Raw genomic sequence first — 25,623 nt, forward strand, 5'->3', positions numbered from 1 at the left:
TGTATTTTTAGTAGAGACAGGGTTTCACCATGTTGGCCAGGCTGGTTGTGAACTCCTGAGCTCAAGTGATCCACCCGCCCCGGCCTCCCAAAGTGCTGGAGTTATAGGCATGAGCCACTGTGCCTGGCCTTGACTTTTTAATAAACAGTTTAACTGAGTCATAATTCATACACCATACAGTTCACCCATTGAAAGCACACAATGCAATGATTTTTAGTATATTCACAGACTTGTGCAACTATCGCCACCATCAATTTCAGCACATTTTCATCATCTCAAAAAGAAACCCTTGTACCTTTTAAGTGTCAACAGTCTAGCCCCCATCCCCACCGCCACCCTCAAGCAACCCCTAATCTACTTCCTGTCTCTAGAGATTTGCCCATTCAGAACATTTCATACAGCTGGAATCACACAACATGCGGCCTTTGTCTTGGCTTCTTTCTCTTAGCATGTTTTCAAGGTTCCTCTGTGTTGTAGCATGCATCAAGATTTAATTCCTGTTAATGAGTGAATAGTTGTCTACTGTATAGACACACAACATTTTGTTCATCCTTTCATCACTCGATGGACATCTGAGCTGTTGCTACCTTTTGGCTATTAGGAGTAATACTGCTATAAACCTTACTCTGTCACCCAGGCTGGAGTGCAGCCGTGCAATCACCAATCACTGCAGTCTCCATCTCCTAGGTTCAAGGGATCCTCCCACCTCAGCCTCCCCAGTAGCTGGGACTACAGGTGGGTGCTACTACTCCTGGCAGTTAAAATACTTTTTTTTTTTTTTTTTTTTTGTAGAGAAGGGGGCTTACTATGTTGTCCAGGCTGGTCTTGAACTCCTGGGCTTAAGAGATCCTCCTGTCTTGGTCTCCCAAAATGCTGAGATTACAGCCATGAGCCACCTCGCCCAGACCAACAAGTAAAGTATTTATTTATTTATTTATTTTTAACTTTTTTTTTTTTTTCTTCTCCCGGAGACAGAGACTCGCTGTTGCCCAGGCTGGAGTGCAGTGGCATGAACCTGGTTCACTGCAACCTCCACCTCCCGGGTTCAAGTGATTCTCCTGCCTCAGACTCCCAAGTAACTGGGATTACAGGCACCCACCACCAAGCCCGCCTAATTTTTGTATTTTTCGTAGACATGGGGTTTCGCCATGTTGGCCAGGCTGGTCTTCAACTCCTGAGCTCAAGTGATCCGCCCGCCTCGGCCTCCCAAAAGAGCTGGGATTACAGGCGTGAGCCACCGCGCCCGGCCTCAAGTAAATTTTTTTATGGACAAACATTTTCATTTCTCTTGGGCGCGCAGACACCTAGGACTGGAGTTGCTGGGTCTTGTGGAGACTCCAGGGTTCGTGGTTTGAGGAACCGCCGGGCTCTTTCCACAGCAGCTGCGCGGTTGTTCCCACCAACCGTCTAGGACGGTTCCTTGCCTGGCATGGACCAGTTGGTTTCGCTGCTGGGCCTTTTCCGTAGTGGCCCCAGTAGGGGCTGCAGAGTGAGTCCGGCACAGTCCTCACCGCGCCCTCCGGGGGCACGGTGGTCCCAGGCGAGCTCCGGGGACCTCTCTCCGTCCCCGCGTCCCTCAAAACCTGGTCCTGGGGTTTGGGCTCACTTTCAGGGGCTGCTCTCGACTGGTCGTGCCCATGGGCTGGTCGCCTCTCTGTGCCTCAGTTTCCTCTCCTGCAAAACAGAGGTAACATTTTTTACCTCCAAAAACAGGACTCAAGGAAGGCTGGAAATGAAACAAGAAAAGAGAACAAAACCAGAATCCCCAACGGGAAAATAAAACCCTGTTTTTCTGGTGTGTGTATGTGTGTATTTTTTCTTTCTCTTTTCGTCCTGTGTGTTTTTGTTTGTTTTCTTCTTTCTCTCTTTTCATTCCTTTATCTCCTTTCTGCAAAAAGTGACGCCCCCCGGGCTTATACGGATTTTGGAGCCAAAAGCAGGTGGGAGCCGCACCTGGCGCGCGTGGTGAAGGGAAGGAACGGCAAAGGAGCAGAGACACAGTTCCCCCACTTTGCAGGGGCGTTTCTGCCGGTGGGTGCAGCCCAGCCCCGCCCTGGCCCCTACGCCCCGCGCTCTGCGCCCCACTCTCCCGCCAGTCCCAGGCGCGGACACAAAGGTCCTGTCCGGGCCACTCCTGCCCGCCCCACCCCTTCCGTCCTGGACTCCCTCTTGCAGCCCCATTGGCTGGGGCCTCCTGGGGGCGGGCCACGCCCCCTCCCCAGCTCCGAGCTCCCAGTCCGAGCTAAGCGACTGGCGGAGCAGTACGGATCGCGAGGTAGGGAGCTCTTCTCGGGGATCCAAGGAGGGACAAGGTGGCCGCCCCTGGCCCGAGTCCCCGGGAGCGGCAGATAGGGCCTCGGTCTCCTGTGTCCCCATCGTCCCCCCTCCTACAGGGACTTCTAGCTCGGCAACGGAGGGCTCCCGGCTTGGTTTCTCCGGGCCTGTTTGGGGAACGCGGGTTGCTCCTCCCCGGGGCAAGGGGTGGGTGTGGCAACAGCGGCAGGGATTCTTGGCGGACGTCGGGTAGCACTTCCCGCCTGGCCACCTGTTCTCTGCGTGCAGGGGAAGCTCTCCCCGCCCTCCTCACCGCTTTTGCCTTTGGGAGGGAGCCCTGGAGGGGGGACTCGCGGGGCGGTGGGGCGAGGCGCGGGGGGCTTCGCACGCGGGAAGCGGAGCCACCCCCCGCCGGGCCTGGCCGCGCCAGCTGTGGCTCGAGGTTGGGACGGCGGCCAGGCCCGGCGGGGGAGGTGGGGAGCCGTCCTGGCGCCGCGCGATTAGCCGCATCTGGGAGGAGGAGGAGCCGCCGGGCGCGCTCGCCCCGGGTGTTTGCGCCCGGATGGGGGTGGGGGGCCCTAGGCGCTAGAGAAAAACTTCATCCGCGCCCACAGGCCCCCTTTCCGCAGGCTGCGCTGGCGGCCCAGGTTTGCAGGCCGGAAGTGAAACGTTCTTTTTTGATTTTTAAAAAGGAAGCCTCCGGCCCTACGGTTTTCTGGGGTTGGGGTGGATGTGTGTGCGGGGGGAGGCGGAGACGTCCCGCTCCAGGCAGGGCCTCGGGTCTCAAAGGTGGGGAAATCTCACTGCCAAACAGGAGGCCTTTCGGAGCCTCAGTGTCCCCATCTGCAGACTGGCCTCTGACTTCTGGCTTAAGAGGGTGTGTGAGAGTAAGAGACGGCTAGCCCCGTGCCGGGAGACACGTAAGCTACTGTTTTTTAACTTGCTGTTTTGATATTTCTCAGTCTCTCTGTGCCCAGTCTTGCCCCTCTCATCTGCTCCCACTCTGAAGCTAGAGGGAACTTGTAAAAACAATCAGATCAACTCCCCGCTGAAAATCGTCCACCGAAGTCCCATTGTCGTCTAAGTCCCCGACTTCTCAGCAGGCCTTCCTGTTATCTTCCGCCACTACCTTCTCCAGCCGCTCTCTGCCTCTGTTCTCCCTCCCTTCGGGCCTTTGGCCCTCCTCTGGGCTCGGGATCCTCCTTGGAGACCCCGCCGCCCTTTGCACTCCCTGGGTGGCCTCGGTGATGACCATGGGTTCTCGATGCTGGTCCCTTCAGGGCAAGAAAGAGTGGCAGAGCCCGGCTCGGAGTAGATGCTTTGAATGAGCTGCGCTAGGCCCAGCGTGGGGCCCTGGGGTGGAGTTGAGGGTGGTTGATGGTGAGTGCCCTAGGTAGGTGAAAGGCCTTTGTTCCACGGAGTGGCAAAGCCAGTGCATTTGGTTTGTGTTCCAACAGCAGGGACAGGAATGGGAGGGAAGGTGATTTCAGATGGGCCCGTGCCTGATAGTTCCACCATCAGCCGCACAACTATTGTTGACTGAACCCGCCGTGCGCTTGGCATTTTCGCGGCGGCGTCTGCACAGCGTCCGAGCCCTGCGACGCAGCACCGTTCCTGTCCCCTTTGACAGATGAGGAAACTCGGGTGGGGCGGTGAAGTCGCTTGGCAGGGGTCACTGAGGGAGTGGGGAGAAGGCAGGGCTGAATCTCAGGTCTGAGCCAAAGCCCCCCGAGAATGGAGGGAAGGATGGAAGAATTGAGTGGGGGAGGAGTGTAGAGTAGGGTTCTTGTTGAGGAGGGCTTGGGCTTCCCCCCGAGGGGCAGTCCAGACTGAGAGCTGGGGCGGGTGCAGGGTCCCAGGTGGGTGGTGGCGGTGGGGTGACAGGGGTGCTAATGGGGGCACAGGCAGCGGCAATGTTGGAGGCCCCCTTGGGTTCCCGGTACACTCCTCGGGTTTCCGGCCTCTTCCCAGCACTCAGGGGCTCCTGAGGGCGGAAGAGCTATTCCCAGCTTGGCTGGGCCTGGGAGGGGGCTCCGGGCGGACGTGTGCGCCGGGCTGCACCTTCCCCACCCGCCTGTTTGCACTTATCTGTGGCAGCTGGCTTCAGGTCCTTAGCCCGCGGAGGACTGGCTCCGGCCTGGCTGCCCCCTCCCCTTTGCCTCCCATCCCTCCCCCTGGACTCTCCAACCCCCATCCCTTCCTGTCCCTCCTCCCCTTCTCACTCTTTGCTCCTCCCTCGCCAGACCCCCGCTCTCCCCGGAACAATGGAGGGGAATGTGGCTAGGCCAGCCTGGCGCTGCTGCGTCAACCTCTGGCTCGTTCTCGGCCTCCGTGGCTTCCAGGGACCCTTCTACCTGGGCTCAGCTGACCCGCCCCGCCTCTCGGCCCACGTGCCGGCAGTTCTGCCAGGCTGGGGCTCAGCTGCGCTGGGGACTGGGATGGATCAGCTCAGTGTCTCTGTCTGTTTACAGAGAAGGAACCCAGGTGCACTGAGGTAACTTTGCTATTCTTCTAGTCTCACCTCCATCCCTGCGCAATTTCCCTTCCACCTCTTGCACTGGTAAGCCTTGGGCTGTGAGATGGACCAGTGTAGCAGGACTACTGCGGTGTTCCCTGGGCCAGGGACAGCTGCCTCACTGGGAGCGCCTTAGAAATGCAGAGTCTTGGCCAGGAATCTCGAGCTTGTAATCCCAGCACTTTGGGAAGCCGAGGTGGGAGGATTGCTTGAGCATGAGAGGGCGAGACCCACCTGGACAACATAGTGACACCTTGTCTCTACAAAAAATTAAAAAATTAGCTGCGTGTGGTGGCACACGCCTGTAGTCCCAGCTACATGGGAGGCTGAGGTGAGAGGATCCCTTGAGCCCAGGCGGTTGAGGCTGCAGTGAGCCATGAGTGCGCCACCAAACTCCAGCATGGGTGACAAAGCAAGACCCTGTCTCAAAAAAAAAAAAAAAAAAAGAAATGAATCTCAGGCCCCACCCCACACCTGCTGAGTGGCAATCTGCATTTGAACAAGATCCCCAGAGATTCCTGACTGCACTAAAGTAGCAAGTAGAATCACTGGCTTAAACCTCTGTGCCTTAGTTTCCTCATCTGTAAAACAGGGGTGCTAAAAGTGCCTCCCCTGTTGGGTTGATGTTTAGATGCATGTATTTGATGTTTGTAAACCCCCAACAGGGCCTGTCGTGGAAGTCTGTGGACAGTGGCTGTAGGGTGTATGAAAGCACTATAGCCTGCCCTGTCCCTATAGTGCAGGCCACTATCCACCCACTACACCTGTCAGCAGTGGGCTGTCCCTGGGCTGGAAGCTGTCCCAACACCATGCCCAACCCTGGCATTCCCCAGCCAGCAACAACGCTTGGAAGACTCAAGACCCCCTCATTTTGCAGAGCAGGCTTGGAGAGGTTCTTGCTTTGCCAAGAATGCGGTGTCTGACTTGAACTGAACTTTTGTCCCCCTGCCCTCTATCATCCTGTCTTCAATAAAGGGGCTGAAGCTATTAAGAATGGAGTCTCTGGCCAGGCACGGTGGTTCAAGCCTGTAATCCCAGCACTTTGGGAGGCTGAAGCGGGTAAATCACCTGAGATCAGGAGTCCGAGACCAGCTTGGCTAAAATGGTGAAACCCCATCTCTATTAAAAATACAAAAATCAGCTGGGTGAGGTGGTGCACGCGGGTAGTCCCAGCTACTCGGGAGGCTAAGGCAGGAGAACTGCTTGAACCTTGGGGATGCTAAGGCAGGAGAACTGCTTGAACCTGGGAGACGCTAAGGCAGGAGAACTGCTTGAACCTGGGGAACGCTAAGGCAAGAGAACTGCTTGAACCTGGGGGACGGATCTTGAGCTGAGATGGCGCCACTGCACTCCATCCTGGGCAACAACGGGAGACTCTGTCTCACAAAAACAAAAATGAATGGAGTCTCCTTCAGTGAGCTCCCTCTCACTAGAGTGTAAATGGCTGATAGTGCTGCTAAAGCCCTACTTGCACTAAGCACCTGGCTGCTTGGCTCCCGTTGATGTGGGTGGTGGGTTTTCAGGCCAGGAGGGCAGGAAGTTGGGGAGTAGGTTACAGGGGTGCTGCATGATTGGGTCATAAGTCTCCAGACATGGGGGTAGGCTGAGCAGGAGCTGGGAAAGCCAGAGTCTTGTTACCCAGCTGAACTCCAGAACCTTCCAGGAGGAGCTGCAGAGGCTACGGAAAATTCCCAGGCTATTTTGGGCGGAGGCCCCTTCTCCCTGATGACACACCCGTCCCTGGGGCAGTCAGGTTGGGCGTGGCTTCCTGCCCCCACCACCCTGGGCTCCCTCCCTTGGCCGGGCACTCATCAGAGCCTGGGGGCTGACTGGCGAAGGGGTTGCTTGGCCAGCTGGGTACCTCCTGGTGCAGCCTCTCCCCCTTACCCTGCTGGCTTTTTCTCCGAAGCATTTCCGCTGTCTGACCTACTCTGTATTTCACCACGGTCTTCATTAGCCGGGCGACCCTGGGCAAGTTACTGGACTCTTTGTGTCTCGGTTCTCCCATTAGTGAACTGGGAATGGAATGAGCTGAGCTGTGTGAAGTGTTGTAAGTAGTAAGCAGTCTGGCCCCAGGACACTGCTGTGGTGGTGGCAGTCATGGTCTGTTCCACTCCTTTATCTGTTGATTGAATAGGAAGTGGCAGCGTTCATCAAGGTCCCCTATGGCAGCACAGGTGCCCAGCGTGCTGTGAGGTGAGGCTCCCCTGGTCCATGTACGTGTGCATACAGACGGCAACAAGTTCGTGCATGCGTACACGTGTGTGTGCGCTCAGATGCAGATCCAGCCATGTGTGGGCGCATATGTATGTGTACACGTGCCTACACACAACACACATACCCATATGCATACACCTACATACGTGTGCACACAGAAGCACACATGTACACACAGCCTGGCAGTCATGACGTACCTTGGGCGTGACATTTCGTCTGAGTTTGTTGCAGGCCAGACGCTCATCCTCGGTCTGGCCCGAAGCTTCCAGCCAGCCTGAAGCCTCCAGCCAGCCTGAGCAGCGGGTCTGTTTGCAGCCTTCCTCCCTCCCCCAGCTGTGGGGAGCTGAAGGCTAGTCACAGAGGGCGGGCCCTGTCTTCTGCTGGGGACACTCCAAGGCCATGCCTGGTATTGCTGGGAGAGCAGTGGCTGGCTGGCAGCTGGGACCGTGCTGGTGGGCGGGGCTGCCGTGTGCCCCATCCTTGTGTATGTGTGTATTGTAGAGGGGACACAGCAGTGGCCGGCCAGAGCCTCAGAGCCAGCTTCTGGGTGCCTGGCTACCCACCCCTAGCGGTTTTCTTTCCAGCTGGACTTTGCCCGGCCCTCCCCCGCACTGAGGTCACTCACTCTTCTCTACTGGGCCTACTGGGGAGTGGGTGGCCCTTGGCCAGGCCTCTTCTGGCCTCCCCAGCTGGACTCCAGCCCAGATGGGCCATAAGATGCTGGATAAAGCTCCTGGGACTCCCAGGTGGCACCGCCCCTACCCCTAGTCACGTCTGCTCCCTGTGCCTCAGTTTCTTCCACTATCAGGTAAGCAGGAATGTAGCCACCTCCTGCTGCGCTGGGCATGGTGCTGAGCACACACACCAGTGCAGTGGCCGCCAGCTGGGGCTTTGGATCCTAATGCTGGCTAAGAATGAGCCTTGGAAGCCGGGTGCGGTGGCTCACACCTGGAATCCCAGCACTTTGGGAGGCCAAGGTGGGCCAGTCGCTTGAGCCCAGGAGTTCAACCTGGGACCTTGCTGGGCAACGTATTGAAAGCGAGACTCGTCTCTACAAAAAAAAAAAAAATGAGCTGGGTGTGTGGCACATGGCTGTAGTCCCACAGTCCAGGAGGCTGGGGTGGGCGAATCACCTGAGCCCAGGAGGTTGAGAGGGTTCAGTGAACCATGATCATGCCACTGCATTCCAGCCTGGGTGACCAAGTGAGATCCTATCAGGAAAAAAAAAAAAAAAAAAAAAAGAGCCAGCCTTGGGGCTATTCCTGGACCGTCCGGAGACCCTGCTCTGTGCCAGCGCCTGTCCTGGGCCCTTGGGACATAGAGGGCCCTGTGCTGCCCTCAGACTCCTCACTGCTACAGGCCATGGGCTTCCCTTGGCATCTCCCAAGGATTGGGTGCACTTGGGGTGTTGAGGGGGCTAGGGTGGAGAAAGAAGGGGACCCCCCATTTTGGATTTGTGCCATTCACCCAGGGGAAGGTGGGCATAGTTAGGGGTGTGCAGACAGGCAAATGGGTGTGACAAGTGGAAGACGCAAGGAGGATGACGCAGCATGGTTCCTGAGCGGGCCGTGCCCTTTCCACCGCCTCTCCTGCCTCCCGTTCCTAGTCCCCCACCTACCACATGGTGTCCCACTGACCTCAGTCCCACCCAGGCCCTGCCAACACAGGGCCTCTGCACAGGCTGTTCCCCCACACCTGGAACAGCCTCCCTCTGGTTTTCAAATGGCTACCCCTTTCTTGCTGTTCAGCGTCCTGCGGGTGCCCTGATTAGCGTGTGTACTCCCACCCTTCTGCCCCATCCCCTTCTGTTTCTTTACAGCCCTTTTGGGATCTGTAATGAGCTGGTTTATGTTTGTTTAACTGTTTATTCCCTGCCTTCAGGTTCAGCCCTTTGTCTCTGTGGACTTGAACAGTGAACAGGGCTCAGTATTGGGCATGTATCTGTTGAGTGACTTTATGATGACAATTATAACAGCGGTCATAGCTGACTTTATTGCTCACTGAACCTGGGTGGACAGTGTGCCTAGTGCTTAGTGTGTATTATTTTGTTTTCACTTCAGCCTGATGGTGTGAAGTCGGGACTATTATAATTCCCATTTTCCGGATGTGGAAACTGAGGCCCAGAGAGATTAAGTAACTTGTCCGAGACCACACAGCAGGCAAGGGGTAGGATTAGAAGTCAGCTATGCTTCATTAGCTGAGCGTGGTGGCGGGCACCTGGAACCCCTGCTACTTGGGAGGCTGAGGCGGGAGAATCGCTTGAACCCGGAAGGCAGAGGATGCAGTGAGCTGAGATTGTGCCGTTGCACTCCAGCCTGGGCAACAGAGCTGGACTCCGTCTCAAATTAACAACAACAAAAAGGAAGTCAGCTATGCTTGACTCCAGGAGAAAGGAGGGAGGGAGACTTTGGATAGAACAAGGCAGAGCAGTGCCTCTCACCGTGGAGTTGCCAGGCCACTGTTCCCATGTGCTGTCCTGGGAGGCCTGGACAGGGCCCTCCCCTCCCAGGGCCAGCCTCTTTCCTGGAACTCTGGGCATTGAACATTCTGGGACTCTATGACCTGTGCTGGTGGGTCATGCGGGGGTCCTGGCCCCTAGGCCAGCAGCTGGGGCTTTTTTTGAGGTGGGGGCTCCCTGGACTCAGGGTCCTCCCTGGCCGTGGCTGCAGCTGAGAGAAGGGACAGGAGGTAGGATGCCACCTCCTCCAGAAGGCCAGCCAGCTACCTCCTTCCCAGCCCACAGAGCTGAGGCCGGACAGGGGAGGGTGGAGCAATGTCGGGGAGGAGTTTTGACATCTCAGGGAGCGGGCAGCCCTTTTCCTCTGAGCAATCGGGCCTGGTTCTTGGGTGGCTGTGGTTGAAGGCGGTTCGGGGGGTGTGGGGGGATTTCTGGGTGATGTAGGTCGAAGACTGCTATAAATGAGGGGACGGGGGTGGCAAACTGAGGTTGAGGGTTGTGAGAGCTTCAGTTCTTTTCCACGAGCAGCTGGAAACCTGGATTTTGAGGAACCCCCCTGGGATGTTGAAGATAGTTCAGGCCGGGCGTGGTGGCTCATGCCTATAATCCTAGCACTTTGGGAGGAAGAGGTGGGAGAATCCCTTGAGCCCAGGAGTTTGAGATCAGCATGGGCAACATAGCAATACCCTGTCTCTATAAATTAAAAAAAAAAAAAAAGAAAAATTAGGCATAGAGGTTGAGGCTAGAGCGCACTGTGATTATGCCCCTGCACTCCAGCCTGGGTGACAGTGAGACACTCTCTCTCAAAAAAAAAAAAAATTATTATTATTATTATTTTTTTTTTTTTTTTTTTTGAGACGGAGTCTCGCTCTGCCGCCCAGGCTGGAGTGCAGTGGCCGGATCTCAGCTCACTGCAGGCTCCGCCTCCCGGGTTCACGCAATTCTCCTGCCTCAGCCTCCCCAGTAGCTGGGACTACAGGCGCCCGCCACCTCGCCCGGCTAGTTTTTTGTATTTTTAGTAGAGACGGGATTTCACCGTGTTAGCCAGGATGGTCTCGATCTCCTGACCTCGTGATCCGCCCGCCTCGGCCTCCCAAAGTGCTGGGATTACAGGCTTGAGCCACCGCGCCCGGCCAAAAAAATATTTATTTATTGTTTTTGAGACAGAGTCTCACTCTGTCACCCTGGCTGGAGTGCTGTGGCATGATCTCGGCTCATTGCAACTCACACCTCCCTGGTTCAAGCAATTCTCCAGCCTCAGCCTCCCGAGTAGCTGGGATTACAGGCACCCGCCACCACACCCAGCTAATTTTGTATTTTTAGTAGGGACGGGTTTTCTCCATGTCGGCCAGGCTGGTCTCAAACCCCTGACCTCAGATGATCCACCTGCCTCGGCCTCCCAAACTGCTGGGATTACAGGCGTGAGCCACGGCGCCTGCCCATTCTTCAAATGTAAATTTGAAAACCCCGTGGGACCTGAGTCAAACCTATTCAGGGCTGCTGCTGTCCCTCTTGGCTGTGTGGCGTTGAGTGGCTTCCTGAGTTAGGCTTCGACCTACTTCATCTCGTACCCCCATCACCAGCCCTGTGCGGGTGCCAAGTGATGCCCACCCAGCTGCCCAACTTTGCAGATTTGGAAACTGAGCCCAGAGAGGGGAAAGGACTTACCAAAGGGTGTCACTCTTCCCTCTGAACCTTGAGCTGAGGCCACGTTAGAGCCGACGCCTTTGCATTCAATATTCAGTGTTCACTGTGTACAGCGAGTGTCCTGCTCTTGACACATTGTCAAAAGCACAGCAGTAGTTAAGGAATTCCCTCCCTCCAGCCCTCCCGCCGGGTTTATGGGTGCATACTAGGGGTCACGGAAGGAATTTGATTTCATAACGGCAGCGGTGACTTGGGCTGCATGGAAATTCACTGGGCCTGATGGAGCTGGATGGAGATGGACGCAGCCTTGGAAATCTTCTCTTTCCCTTTGGGTCCTTTGGGCTCCCCCAGCAGGCCCCCCTGTCCTGGGTGCAGGCTTGTGACAGCTGCTCAGGGATGCAAACAGGGTGCCTGAGCTCCTTCTGCGATGTGTTCCGCAGTTTCCTGAAGGTGGACGCTGCGAGAGGGTCGTGCTTTTGCCTCTGCCTCCCTGTAGTGTCTGGCTCACAGCAGCGTCAGGGAGGGTCTGTGCAGTGGCTGAGTTTGGATCTAGGTGGTTGGCATTAAAATCTCCTTGGCTTTGGGTTTTCTTTTTTTTTTTGAGACAGTCTTACTCTGTCGCCCAGGCTGCAGTGCAGTGGTGCAATCTCAGCTCACTGGAACCTCCGCCTCCCGGGTTCAAGCAATTCTCGTGCTTCAGCCTCCAAGTAGATGGGATTACAGGTGCCTGCCACCACGCCCAGCTAATTTTTGTATTCGTATTAGAGACAGGGTTTTGCCACGTTGGCCAGGCTAGTCTCGAACTCCTGACCTCAAGTGATCTGCCTGCCTCAGCCTCCCAAAGTGATGGGATTGCAGGCGTGAACCACTGCGCCGGGCCCCTGGCTTTGGGTTTTCGGCTCACCTTCCTGACCTGCCTCCTTCCCTCCCACAAATATTCCCTGTGTGTCCCGAGTGTGCCGGGATCCTTGCCTTGTGCTGGGGACACGCTGGGGACTGATGCCATCCTGGTCATGGGGGAGGATGTGGCATTTTCATGAAGAACTATGATCAAGGGGGGCCCACGACTGCTTCAGGAGCCCAGAGGAGGCACCTGACCCCGCCGGCATGCTCCCAGGCAAGGTGGCAGCAGTGCTGAGGTGATGGAGAGGAATGAGCCTCAGATACTGGACTCTCAGACCTGGACATGGGGGTAAGCACTGGGCTCCTACCTCTAAAGGCATGAGCCCCGAGAGCCTCTTCTCCTTCCAGGTCAGCCATGTCATCTGAGCCTCCCCCACCACCACAGCCCCCCACCCATCAAGCTTCAGTCGGGCTGCTGGACACCCCTCGGACCCGCGAGCGCTCGCCTTCCCCTCTGCGGGGCAACGTGGTCCCAAGCCCACTGCCCACTCGCCGGACGAGGACCTTCTCAGCGTGAGTCTGGAGTGGGCTGGGGACACTTTGTCAGATGGGTCTCTTGCTTGAGGCCAGAGATTCACTGTGTCTCTGGCCATTTTTGGGCGCCAGTGTTCCAGGCTGTCCAATAGGCAGACCTGGGGGTGGGCTGGGCTGTGGGCTGATGGTGAGAAACTAGGAAGGCGCCTTCTAAATTCAGGGTACTGCCCAGCCCAGAAGAACCTGTTGGGAGTGGCAATGGGTGGGCAGTTGCTGGGGTCAGAGTCACTGGGCTCTGACCACACATGAGTGTCTGTTTCCCTGTAAGACTGAAATCTGCAGCTGCAAAATGGGCGCAGTACCAGGGCTGCAAAGGACCCAACAATGTCTGGCAGATGCAGGTCTTAGGCCCTGTGAGTGGAGGATGCTCCTGTTATTAATAATTAATCATTAGTTTCTGGAGGGATGCTCAGTGATCTTTTAGTTCAACTCCCTCTTTCCAGGTGGAAAAACAGGCCCGAGAAAATTTGCCAGGGTCATCCAAAGAGTCATTTTCACCAGAGTCTATGTGAGCGGCTCCCAGAGTTGTACAGTCCTCAACCTGTGTGACTGTACATGGCGGTCCTGGCCAGGGCTTGATGGGGCACAGCTGTGGGCAGGGGCTGGAATGAGCTTCGTGTGCCCAGGAGAGCTGGTGGCTGTCCTAGAGCGCTGATGGGGCCCCTCACACTTCCCTCTCTCTGTCAGGACGGTGCGGGCTTCACAGGGCCCCGTCTACAAAGGAGTCTGCAAATGCTTCTGCCGATCCAAGGGCCACGGCTTCATTACCCCAGCTGATGGTGGCCCCGACATCTTCCTGCACATCTCTGAGTGAGTGAGCGGCCGGTCTGGGTGGCCTGACTGGGGCAGGCGCTTCCTTGGCCCTGTGGAGGTGGGGATGGCGTGTGACTGTGATGGGCGCGGGGTGTGAGGACGAATGGCCAGGCCTGTGTGAGTCTGCCTTTGGCTGGTGCTCCAGTTGTGCTCCTGTGGTTGTGTTGGGTTGGGGTTGTGAGACTGTACAGAGCTGTGTCAGGGGATGTGAGGCTGGGGGCGACACGGTACCTGTGATTGTGCCTGGGTGTGTCTTTATGAATGGGTAAGGTTTTGTGTGTGCCGGGCGTGGTGGCTCATGCCTGTAATCCCCGCACTTTGGGATACCAAGGTGGGCAGATCACCTGAGGTCAGGAGTTCAAGACCAGCCTGACCAACATGGTGAAATCCTGTCTCTACAAAAATACCAAAAAAAAAAAAGTAGCCGGGCATGATGGCGGGTGCCTGTAATCCCAGCTACTTGGGATGCTAAGGCAGGAGAATCGCTTGAACCCGGGAGGCAGAGGCTGTGGTGAGCCAAGATCTCGCCATTGCACTGCAGCCTGGGCAACAAGATTGAAACTACATCTCAAAAAAAAAAAAAAAGAAAAAAATACAGAGAGATCTGCTCAAGATCACATAGCCAGAAAGTGATGGAAATGGGTTTGGGGGTGCCCGGCTATGCTTGTGGGAGACAGGGTGGTGGCAGCTGTGCATGGTGCATGTGTGTGCGTGTATGGTGTGTGTGTGTGTGTGTGTGTGTGTGTGTGTGAGCAGCAAGGACTGCTAGGGTGAGTCCGAGTGCCCATTGTATCTGGCCAATGGGGAAGGATACCCTGTGAGCCTGGGGAGCCCTGTTTAGCCTGGGGACCAGGCCGGCTTCCTGCCCTCCTTTGCGGGAGGTGGACTGGTGAGGCTGGGGGCTGTCCTGCTCCTTTGCTCCAGGAAGGAAGTTTGGGGCGGACCCCTTTCTCCTGCTGCATGCTCACTGACGTCCTTCCTTCCTGAGTGTCTTGAAGCCCTTGGGGAGCCTGGGGCGGGGCGCACACATCCTAGGGCTGGACTGGAAGGCACCCAGCCCCCCATGCTTCACCTCTGATCCTCTGGGCAGCCTTTAGACAGACGAGGACCCTCGATCTGTACCCCCTTCCTACGTGCTTCTTTGGCCTAAGCACCCCCAAGTCTTTTACTTCAGGCAGTCGCAGACAGAGTCCTACTCCGCACAGCACACCCACAAACACAGAAACCACATTTCTGAAAAGAGGGGCCCGCTGCGATGGGGCCCACCCTCTGCCCCATGCTTACATATCAGATTGGCAGGCAGGAAAAAAAGGCCAAGGCGACGCATTTCGCAGATGAACGCACGCATGGATGTGTAAATGTATTTTCATACTGCCTCGTCCCAGAAAACGTTTTGAATCAGTAAGGAAAACATAGAGGTTGGGGCAAAGAAATACTTAGAAAGATGGAAAAAGGAAGATGGAAATACTGTGATGTCTAGTTCTGCTGCTAGAAGTGGGCTGCAGATTTATTTCTGAGCTCCCTGGTGATCAAACCAAAGAGGGAAACACTCTTCACCATACGATTCTCCAATCAAAACAAACCAGTTACTAGGGGAGCTGGCTGGCCCTGGCATTTAGCATATGAAGGGGGTTTTCCTCCGGGGGGATTCTCATCAATGGGACATCAAGATGCCAGTCTCATGTGAGAGGGTGACTTGTGTCCCCTAGAAAGTAAGGGAACCAGGCTGGGTGCTGTGGCTCACACCTGTAATCCCAGCACTTTGGGAGGCCGAGGTGGGCGGATCACCTGAGGTCAGGTGTTCGAGACCAGCATGGCCAACATGGTGAAACCCCTGTCTCTACTAAAAATATAAAAATTAGCCGGGTATGGTGGTGCGTGCCTATAGTCCCAGCTACTCCGGAGGCTGAGGCAGGACAATCGCTTGAACCTGGGAGGCGGAGGTTGCAGTGAGCCGAGATCGCACCACTGTGCTCCAGCCTGGGCAACAGAGCGAGACTCCGTCTCAAAAAAAAAGAAAGAAAAAAAGGAAACTTCCTGGGAGTGGTCACAGGGAGAGGCCCCTCCAGGAACTAGCTTCAAGCACCAAAGGGACCTTCTCGAAGGCTCCCTGGAGGCCGGGCGTGGCAGCTCACGCTTGTTATCCCAGCACTTCGGGAGGCCGAGGCAGGTGGATCACTTAAGGTCAGGAGTTCGAGACCAGCCTGGCTAACATGGTGAAACCCCGACTTTACTAAAAATACAAAAATTAGTTGGGTGTGGTGGCACCTGCCGATAGTCCCAGATACTTGGCTGAGGCAGGAGAATCACTTGAATTCGGGAGGTGGATGCAGTGAGCCGAAATCACACCACTGCATTCTAGCTTGGGTGACAGAACGAGACTGTCCCCCCCAAAAAAAATAAATAAATAAGGCTTGCTGGGAAACTGGGAAAATTAAGAACAAAGACACAATGTGGTTTCTGAGACTCCTGGAACCAAGGGCTGCTATGCTGAGGACCTCAGAAAAGCCCTGCCCAGGCCACCCCTCAACTCCGATTCTTACTCCACGATGGCCTCGTTTCTCTCTGGCTTGGACTGGCCGTCTTTACTCTTCATCCGCAAGCCCAGTCTCTCTCCCACGTTTCATGTCACCATGTGAGCACCCACAGGTGGCTGAGCTCTTTCAGTTGCAACATCAAAAGTCCCAGGGAAGGAGCTGATTGGGCCAGGGCCTCCTTGGCTAGGACAGAGGCAGTTCTCTGGAAAGAGGTTCCCGGTGGTTGGTCGGATGGTGTCCGCTTTGGTGGCCCTATGACCAGAAGGGTGCTGGTGTCTTGGGTGTGGCATCTTGGGAAAGGGAGCCTTGTCCCGGTGTGAGCACTGACTGCTTTATTTGTGCCCCTGTAGTGTGGAAGGGGAGTATGTCCCAGTGGAAGGCGACGAGGTCACCTATAAGATGTGCTCCATCCCGCCCAAGAATGAGAAGCTGCAGGCTGTGGAGGTCGTTATCACCCACCTGGCACCAGGCACCAAGCATGAGACCTGGTCCGGACACGTCGTCAGTTCCTAGGAGATGCTGGAAGCACCCCTTCTCCTGTGCTTGTGGGAGACTTTGCGGGGAGGCGGCGGCAGACACTGGAGATGACATTCTTCCATACGAGACGGGGCTTCGGCAGGGCATGGTCCCTTTCAAGTATCTCCTGGAGGAAGGGGTGTGGGGGGCAGGCGTGGGGTGTTCCGGCCACCAGCACAGCCTCTGACCATCACAACAACCTCTCACCATCTGAAGTGCATTAAAAGCATTTAAAAAGGAGAGGTGCCCACTGGTGGCTGAGTGGAGATTCCAACCCCAGCCCAGGGAGTGGATCAAGGGTGATATTTCTCCAGCTGCTCAGACACAGGGGCTCAACCCACAGACCCTCTTCCTCCTGGAGCTAGAGGCTCCAGATTCCCGGATCTGGCCCACTGGCAGCTGACGTGGACCTTGCGTGACTTCCCCAAGGCAAATTTCCACCTAAGTGCCCCTTGCACCTCTCCTTGGGCCTGGGCAAAGCAGTTTTCTAATTCTTGGCTTGGTTCCAGGGGAGCTGGCTTGAAGCGGGGGGAAACCGGGGGGCGGTCTTTGGATGGGATGGGTTTTGCCTTTTGGTGCCTTTGCAGTGGGAGGCGGCATAGCTGCCTGTCTGGGGAAGACAGTTTATCCGGCACAGCAGGCTGGTACTGGGAGGCTGAACCCCTCTTAGAGCCTGACCTTTTCATCTGCCTTCTGGTCGTGTGACCATCACTCAACAGCCATTTCACAGCCCCTGTCATTATGGCGGCAGGGTGGGGGTGGTGGGAAGGGCCTGTGGAGAGGGCAGGTCTTTGTTTAAAAACTTTGTCCCGATCCACCCAGAAAAGAGTGGGTAGCTTGCATCCTGACAGCCTGGCAAAGTCAAGAAAGTTGAAGGAGAAACATACCTTTTTTGGAAAGAGGGTTTTCTTTAAAACTAGTGTTAAGAAATGCTTAGGGATTTTTTTTTTCTAAATTGTTTTTTTGTTTTTTTTTTTTGTTTTGTTTTGTTTTTGAGATGGAGTCTCGCTGTGTCTCCCAGGCTGGAGTGCAGTGGCGTGATCTCGGCTCACTGCAAGCTCCGCCTCCCGGGTTCATGCCATTCTCCCGCCTCAGCCTCCCAAGTAGCTGAGACTACAGGCGCCCGCCACCACGCCCGGCTACTTTTTTTTTTGTATTTTTTTTTTTTTTTTTTTTTTTGAGACGGAGTCTCGCTTTGTTGCCCAGGCTGGAGTGCAGTGGCCGGATCTCAGCTCACTGCAAGCTCCGCCTCCCGGGTTTATGCCATTCTCCTGCCTCAGCCTCCCGAGTAGCTGGGACTACAGGCGCCCACCACCTCGCCCGGCTAGTTTTTTGTATTTTTAGTAGAGACGGGGTTTCACCATATTAGCCAGGATGGTCTCGATCTCCTGACCTCGTGATCCGCCCGTCTCGGCCTCCCAAAGTGCTGGGATTACAGGCTTGAGCCACCGCGCCCGGCCAGGATTTTTTTTTTCTTATTTTTCGTAACTAAAGTTTTCACCCAGAGCCGGCTCTGTTTGCACCTTGCTGCCAACATTGCAAACTTTTTTTTTTTTTTTGCGGGGTGGGAGACAGTCTTGCTCTGTTGCCCAGGCTGGAGTGAAGTGGCCTGATCTCGGCTCACTGCAACCGCTGCCTCCAGGGTTCCAGCAATTCTGCACAGCCTCCTGTGTAGCTGGGATTACAGGCGTGCACCACCACACCCGGTTAATTTTTGTATTTTTAGTAGAGACCGGGTTTCATCATGTTGGGCGGGATGGTCTCGAACCCCTGACCTCAGGTGATCTGCCCATCTCGGCCTCTCAAATGCTGGGATTACAGGTGTGAGCCATCGCGCCCGGCCTGCAAACTTTTCTGTAGGTATTTCTGGTAAACACATCCTTAGATTATCTTTGCTGTGGTTTTGGTTTGGCTTTAGTCATGATTTAAAAGTAGAAATAGCTGGGTATTATGTTTTAAAATTCATGGCCTATATGTAGTCTAAGAATCCACTCGTCAACGCAGGGAAGCAAACTTTTGGAAACTGGCTTTTGGGCGGACAGTAAATGTCCAGAAAAGAGGTCGTTTGATGCTGGAAGCACAGATAGCTTCATCAGGTACTTCTCATCTCTGATGAGTTTGTCCTTTCAGCCTAAGAACTGCTGCCTTTGAAAGGGGGTGGAAGGGAGTTGTTTTAAAATAGGCAAATACACGTGTTGATTGCGAGCGTGTGGAGAAAAAGGCAGTTCCCACCGCAGTTAGGTCCTGGCCATGTTTCCTCGCCTGCGATGCTCTTTGTCCTCACCCTCCTCTCCTGCCTCTGTCCTCTGCTGAGTCAAAGGTGGCCTTTTTCTCTCCAACCTTGAATTGTTACCTGGGCCCATCTGCTGGTACAGTCCACACTTCCAAAGCCAAGACCCGAGAGGGCTCCTTTGCTGCCCCAAGCCTCTCTCTCACTCTGTCCTCGCCTTGGCATGGGTGGCATTGCTGTGACCGTGTGTGCTGGCGCTCTGGCAGGCTGTGGCCGGCAGTGAGCTGGGGGATTGCATTCTGCTATTCAGGGGTGACCTTTGGATTCTGTCTCGGCAGAATCCTTTGTCATCGGCTCTTGCTCTGTCCTTCCTGTTTGGCCACAGCTCTTTCAGTCAGTGGGTATTCTAGAACTGTAGGATGTCACAGCTGGAAGGGATGCGATACCAGTTTTCAGAAGGGGAAACTCCTGGAGGCTCTGGGAGGGACAGAGGTTGTTGCTGACCAAGGAATAGCTAGAACTGAGGATTCCTGAATCCAGATCTTGCCTCCCATCAGCCGTCTTTCTCCCAATAAAGTTTTGTTTTGTGTAAGGCAGTGCGTGTGTTTGTGTGGAGGCTGGCTCACCAGGTTTTTCCTTTTAAGTCGTCAGGTGAGGGTGTCTCCCCCGGGTGAGGCTGACACATTCCACTTGGCAGTCTGTTTTTTTAGGGGGTGATGAATAAGAAGATGGGATCATCTGTTTTTCTTTAGTCATCATTCTGTAGCATGAGAAAGCTTAGCAGGAAGGAGAATGCAGCTTCCTGGCAACAGAAAATGCCACTAACTTGGTCAGCAGCTGTCCAGTGCCCTGTTGAAGCTTTTAGGATGTTGTGTGAGTTACACCTTACTCCCGTGATACACCTGTGGGAATAGGGGACTGGCCTGGGGGTGCGCTGTCCACAGTCCCTGGCTCATTCCTGCTGTAGAGGTGGTGTTTGTTTTTGAGACAAGGCTGCCCTGCAGCTTTAACCTCGTGGGCTCAAGCGATCCTCCTTCAGCCTCCTGAGTAGCTGGGACTACAGGCATATGCCACCATGCCTGGCTAATTTTTAAATTTTTTGTAGAGAGCATCTTGCTACATTGTCCAAGTTGGTTTCGAACTCCTGTACTCAGACCATCCTCCTGCCTCAGCCTCCCGCAGTGCTGGGACTACAGGTGTGAGCCACAGCGCCCGGCCACTGCTATAGACATTTGATGAATGTTTGCTAGGCTGGGCACGGTGGCTCACACCTGTAATCCCAGCATTTTGAGAGGCCGAGGCAGGTGGATGGCTTGAGCTGAGTTTGAGACCAGCCTGGGCATCATGGTGAAACCTGGTCTTACCAAAAAAAAATATATATATACAATTAGCTGGGCATGGTGGTGTGAGCCTGTGGTCCCAGTTACTCTAGAGGCTGAGGTGGGAGGATTGCTGGAGTCCAGGAATTTGAGGCTGCAGTGAGCTGTGATTGTACCACTGCATTCCAGCCTGGGTGACAGTGACACCCAGTCTCAAAAAAAAAAAAAAAAAAAAAAAAACTTGCTGTTCTTCAGGCATGAAGTCAGGGGCTGGAAGCAGATGAGGCTTGAGGGCCCGGGGCTGGCATGAGAGTCCTAGGATGGATATAGCTTTTCAAGGTCCATAGCAGGGGAGGAAGGGTTTGTTTGCTGTTGGAGCAGTGGGAGTGAGGACAGAAGGTGGGCAGGTGTGAGAACTCCTGTTCTTGGTTTCCAGGAGAGCAGTGACGGGCAGGGGCCACTCTGCGGGGTTGCTGTGCTCTGCTGGGAATTTGCTCTGGCCGGTATCTCCCAAGGGAAGGCAGTGATTTTGGGTGGTGCAGAGATGGGCATTTTTCTTGTGAATATTATACAATGATTTCCAAAGCATATTGGGGAAAAACCAGCCCATCAAACCTATTTAGGGAGAGGCTAACGTAGGCACTTAGCTCAAAACAATGAGATTTGCTGACTTACTATACGGAGTACTACATGGGTGGCACAAGGAAGGGTTCAGCAAAAGCTGAAGGTGGGGGCTGGGCGTGGTGGCTCACGCCTGTAATCCCAGCACTTTGGGAGGCCGAGGTGGGCAGATCACTTGAGGTCAGGAGTTCGAGATCAGCCTGGCCAACATGGTGAAATGCTATCTCTACTAAAAATGCAAAAATTACAGCCGGGTGCAGTGGCTCACGCCTCTAATCTCAGCACTTTGGGAGGCCAAGATGAGCAGATCACTTGAGGTTCAGGAGTTCAAGACCAGCCTAGGCAACATAGTGAAACCCCATCTCTACTAAAAATACAAAGATTAGCTGGGTGTGGTGGCGCACACCTGTAATCCCTGCTACTTGGGAGGCTGAGGCAGGAGAATCGCTTGAACCTGGAGACAGAAGTTGCAGCAAGCTGAGATTGTGCCACTGTACTCCAGCCTGGATAACAGCGAGACTCTGTCTCAAAAAAAAAAAAAAAAAGGCTGGGCGTGGTGGCTCATGCCTGTAATCCCAGCACTTTGAGAGGCCAAGGTAGGTGGATCACCTGAGGTCAGGAGTTTGAGACCAGCCTGGCCAACATGGTGAAACCTGGTCTCTACTAAAAAGACAAAAATTAGCTGGGCGTGGTGGCGGGCACCTGTAATCTCAGCTACTCGGGAAGCTGAGGCAGAATGGTTTGAAGTGGGGAGGCGGAGGTTGCAGTGAGCGGAGACCGCGCCATTGCATTCCAGCCTGGGCAACAACAGTGACTCCGTCTCAAAAACAATAGCAACAACAATGAAAACCAAAACTGAAGACATTTGGGAAAGCAGCCTCTGGTGAGGGAGGTGGAATGAGTTCTAGGTCTTGACTTCTGGGGTGCCGTGGCGGGCAGCGTGGAGTGGCGGGCAGCGTGGAGTGGCTGGGAGTGTGGAGTGGCTGGGAGTGTGCCGTGGCGGGCAATGTGCCGCGGCGGGCAGCGTGGAGTGGCTGGGAGCATGGAGTGGCGGGCAGCGTGGAGTGGCGGGCAGCGTGGAGTGGCTGGGAGTGTGGAGTGGCGGGCAGCGTGGAGTGGCTGGGAGTGTGGAGTGGCGGGCAGTGGGCCGTGGCGGGCAGCGTGGAGTGGCGGGCAGCGTGCCGTGGCCGGCAGCGTGGAGTGGCGGGCAGCGTGCCGTGGCCAGCAGCGTGGAGTGGCGGGTAGCGTGGAGTGGCGGGCAGCGTGCCGTGGCCGGCAGCGTGGAGTGGCGGGTAGCGTGGAGTGGCGGGCAGCGTGGAGTGGCTGTGAGCGTGGAGTGGCGGGCAGTGTGCCGTGGCGGGCAGCGTGGAGTGGTGGGCAGCGTGGAGTGGCTGGGAGTGTGGAGTGGCGGGCAGTGTGCCGTGGCGGGAAGCGTGGAGTGGCTGGGAGTGTGGAGTGGCGGGCAGCGTGGAGTGGCTGGGAGCGTGGAGTGGCGGGCAGTGTGCCGTGGCGGGCATCGTGGAGTGACGGGCAGTGTGGAGTGGCTGGGAGCGTGGAGTGGCGGGCAGTGTGGAGTGGCTGGGAGTGTGCCGTGGCGGGCAGTGTGGAGTGGCTGGGAGTGTGGAGTGACGGGCAGTGTGGAGTGGCTGGGAGAGTGGAGTGGCGGGCAGTGTGGAGTGGCTGGGAGTGTGGAGTGGCTGGGAGCGTGGAGTGGCGGGCAGCGTGGAGTGGCTGGGAGCGTGGAGTGGCGGGCAGCGTGCCGCGGCGGGCAGTGTGCCGCGGCGGGCAGTGTGGAGGTGACCTGTCGTTCGGGTTGGAGGAGCCTGCCTGGGTTGAGGTGGCCAGCTGGGGCCCACAGCCAGAACACTTGGGATAGGCGGGAGAGGAGAGGAAGTGATTCAAAGCCACGTATGCCTGAATGTGTCCGGATTACAGCAACATCTGCCCAACTGCCCAACCGGTTCTTCTTCTGGCCCCTATGGGCACTCCCCTCCCAGTAGCTGGAGGGCCCTTCCCGGACAGATCATGAGCGGGCCCCACGCCCTTCCCTTGGGATCAGGTTCAAGCTCAACTTCCCAGCTAGCCTCTCCCTCCAGGGAGCCAGAGGCCTGCCCTGCTCAGGTTCAACGCGGGCCTTTTCCCTGAGGCTTAAGCCCTGACCTTGAGTTCAGGGTCAGCTTCTGCAGTGCTGGGGATGGTGACTTTCAATAGTGCTAGGCTGGCCTAGGTGCAACCTCTGTGCTTTGCTCTGGCTTAAAACTTACCTACTGTGTTTAAATTTCTTGTGATGGTGTCTTTATCCTGCTAACCCCCTAAGGCAGAGAGAGGGGACTGTCCCTGCCTTATAGGGTTCTGGGTTGCAGGGGGCAGGGGTATTATTTGAGTTAGTAATGGCTCACACTCACTGTTCAAAGTGCTTTAAATTCCATACACGGTAAGGACTATACCATTTGACACATGAACTAACTGAGGCGAAGATGAACTCAGCATAAGTCACGCAGCAGCTTGTACCAGCAGAACTAGGCTTGGAGCCTTGGCAGCCGTGCTCTTACCTGCCACGTGCAGAACCTGCTGCTCTGGGGACACGTGGAAGGCACCAGGACGCGCTGCGTAGGCATCATTTAGTTGTTCACACTTTACATCCCACCACAGTGCCTGACAAGTGGACACCCTTGGAGTAACCCCTGGAAGCTGGCCTGGGCTGCAATGCGATGACAAGGTGGAAGGAAAGGGGAAGTTCCAAGTCCTTTTGAGTTTGGAGGGGAGTGTCAATTCTGACTGCAGAGGGAGGCAGCAGGCAGTGCAGGAGGGGGCTTCAGGGGCCTGGGGAGGGTCTGAAGCAGCCACTGTGGGAACTGGGGCAGGAGCGGCCCAGGCCTCTGCGCATCAGGGCCCAGCTTGGCGGACTCAGGGTACCCACCTGAGGGCAGCAGCCCTGTGTCGGGGGACACAGCAGCGACCCTCCATTTCCGGTTAAAACAAGTTTGAGTAAGACTCAGTTGTCTCGCTTTGTCGCACTATGTTAAGGAAACTTGTAAGGAATGGCAGGCTTGTAAGGAATACCCAGTGGGCAGAAAAGCAGCGGGGGAGGAGTCTGTGTGTCAGGAACAGGAACATGCAACTCCACAGAGGGAGGGGCCCCGACGGGACAGAAATCTGGAGCAATGAAAGAGTGGCTCTCAGACCTAGAAGGGCTGGGGTTCCCTTCCAGAATCTGCAAACAGGAGGAAAAAGGAATCAGAATGAGAAATAGGAAACAAAATCACTTTAACGTACTAACCGTTTTAGAAGGTCATTACCGTATCATTTGCAACATTCAACAAGGAAAGATGCCACTGGATGGCCGTGTCCTGCAAGTCACCGAGATGAGGAGCTGGCTGCTTTCACCCCACCGGATCCAGGGCTCAAGAGAGCTGCAAGCCCGAGTGGCTGGGAGGTTTGGAGGGAACCAGGTTGAGCTGTGATGAAAGCGCCTGGCTGTGGGCTGGGAGGCAGGAGTGCAGGGCAGTCGGGGCCCCCCTGGCCCCAGATTCAGTGCCCAGTGAGGCCACACAGCCCCAGCACCAAGCAATGGAGGGTCTATGGGTCCCAGCGTTTTCACATCCTGTAAAGTGACACATGAACCGTTTTCCTAGGAAAGTTCTCTTCCACCGTGTTCTGGCTGAAGCCTGGGATCCTTCCAGTTTCACAAAGAACGTGCAGAAGGTGGAAAGAATGAGGGACGCGGACCTGGCTGCAGCTGCACTCGGCCCCCTCAGTTGTAAAGTCTGGGTGAGGGCCTGGGTGGGCGCAGATAGGAGAGCAGCTCCTCTTCCTGTTCCCTGGCCAGGCTCTTGCTCGATCCCTGAGAAACTTGAGGCGAACGCCTCTGGGAAGCCAGCCAGGGCCAACCAGAAGGTCGTTTTGATGAAGTCTGACATCCCACATTGGTTTCTCTGGACCTGGGTGACTGTTTTGCCAGCATCAACTCTCCGGCCCAGCTGAGGTGCAAACTCCCTAGGGTCTGCTCCCACTCGGCCAGCCATCTGTCCAGCAGGCCTCAGCCTCACACGGGAAAACGCAGAGTGCGTCTAGTCACTGGGCATAACACTGCCCTGCTCACAGTCCCCATCAAGGTGACATGCAGGCGGGAGCTTCGTTCCAGGTGTTTGTAAATTTCGTCCTGGGGTGGGTCACTGCAGATGGCCTGTCATTGTTTCTCATTACCAAACCCCCACTGTTGGTGCTGATGCAGGGGTCCATTAAAAAAACCCGCTTACGATTCCACAGACCCACCAAGAGGGAGGGCCCAGGCACATTTTTTCTTTCTGTATCATCCTAGAATTATGGGGAAATTTCCGCCAAAACCACATGATTGCACGTATCAGGGTATTAGATTAGGGGGCTGAGGGTGGGTGGGGAAGACCTTTTGTGGGAGGTATTCCTCTGAACCATTCTTGACAATAGTTTTCTCCTTCCTTCTGGAAGCTTCTGGCACTGGAGATGGAGGCAAGGCATGCCAGGGGTGGAGGTCCAGACTGCATGTGCCTGGCAAAGGATGCAGAGCCTGGCTGGGCTGCGGGTGGGTGAGCACGTGTGGGATGACCCTCGGCTCTGGCCACCAAATGCCCCATGCTGGCTTGTCAGCCAGGACCCTACCCTCCTGCTCCCGCGTTAGGAGAAGAGCTCTTCACAGATCCTGCGTGTGTCCTCAGGCGCTGTCACGGAGTAGCCCACGGTCCTGGGGTCTGTGAAGATCTCATGGTCATTGCCACCCTGGAAAGACACAAAGTACAGATGAAGGCTCTACCTCGTTTGTCCGGGGCCATTGCTGATGTGACCCTGGAACCCAAAAGCACCTGAAAAACAAGATTTAACTGGGCAGGGAGAATTTCTTCAGCTACCTTCCTCTTAGTTTCCAGGAGAGGAACATGAGTACAATTGTTATTGAGAAGAGATTTATAACCTTCTCTTGAACTGCAATTTGGCTTGGAACACGTAATTATGCCTAGGAGAAGTATCACGACGTTCTTGTGAAGATCTGTCTAAGGCTTATTTTT

The 25,623-nt window shown here is 55.5% G+C and overlaps 3 protein-coding genes across 13 annotated transcripts in view; 2 read left to right on the forward strand and 1 right to left on the reverse strand.

The window, feature by feature from the left end:
• Positions 1 to 25,623, forward strand: part of TMEM114 (transmembrane protein 114) — a 996,508-nt gene that overhangs the window by 694,016 nt on the left and 276,869 nt on the right. The window lies entirely within an intron of this gene.
• On the forward strand, positions 2,214 to 16,654 carry CARHSP1 (calcium regulated heat stable protein 1). 4 transcript variants are annotated; one of them, XM_050774539.1, is made up of 4 exons: positions 2,214 to 2,275; positions 12,363 to 12,527; positions 13,236 to 13,358; positions 16,249 to 16,654. In XM_050774539.1, exons 2-4 carry the CDS (start codon positions 12,370 to 12,372, stop codon positions 16,409 to 16,411), a joined length of 444 nt encoding a protein of 147 aa, XP_050630496.1. In that variant the 5' UTR covers positions 2,214 to 2,275; positions 12,363 to 12,369; the 3' UTR covers positions 16,412 to 16,654. The 4 variants fall into 4 exon arrangements, with proteins under 4 accessions (XP_050630496.1, XP_050630495.1, XP_050630493.1 ...); XM_050774538.1 differs by lacking the exon at positions 2,214 to 2,275 and adding an exon at positions 3,064 to 3,194; XM_050774536.1 differs by lacking the exon at positions 2,214 to 2,275 and adding an exon at positions 4,744 to 4,768.
• PMM2 (phosphomannomutase 2) overlaps positions 22,995 to 25,623 on the reverse strand; it is a 278,683-nt gene continuing 276,054 nt past the window's right edge. For 6 of the 8 annotated variants that reach the window (XM_050774515.1, XM_050774520.1, XM_050774517.1 and 3 more), the window contains one exon: positions 23,840 to 25,339. In XM_050774515.1, the coding sequence (XP_050630472.1) occupies positions 25,238 to 25,339 (102 nt within the window). In that variant the 3' untranslated portion in view covers positions 23,840 to 25,237. Of the gene's footprint in view, positions 23,799 to 23,839; positions 25,340 to 25,623 lie in introns of those variants that run through there. The other 2 variants (XR_007722161.1, XM_050774516.1) reach the window with 2 other exon arrangements.

The sequence above is a fragment of the Macaca thibetana genome, chromosome 20, assembly GCF_024542745.1.
Source record: "Macaca thibetana thibetana isolate TM-01 chromosome 20, ASM2454274v1, whole genome shotgun sequence".
Lineage (NCBI taxonomy): Eukaryota > Metazoa > Chordata > Mammalia > Primates > Cercopithecidae > Macaca > Macaca thibetana.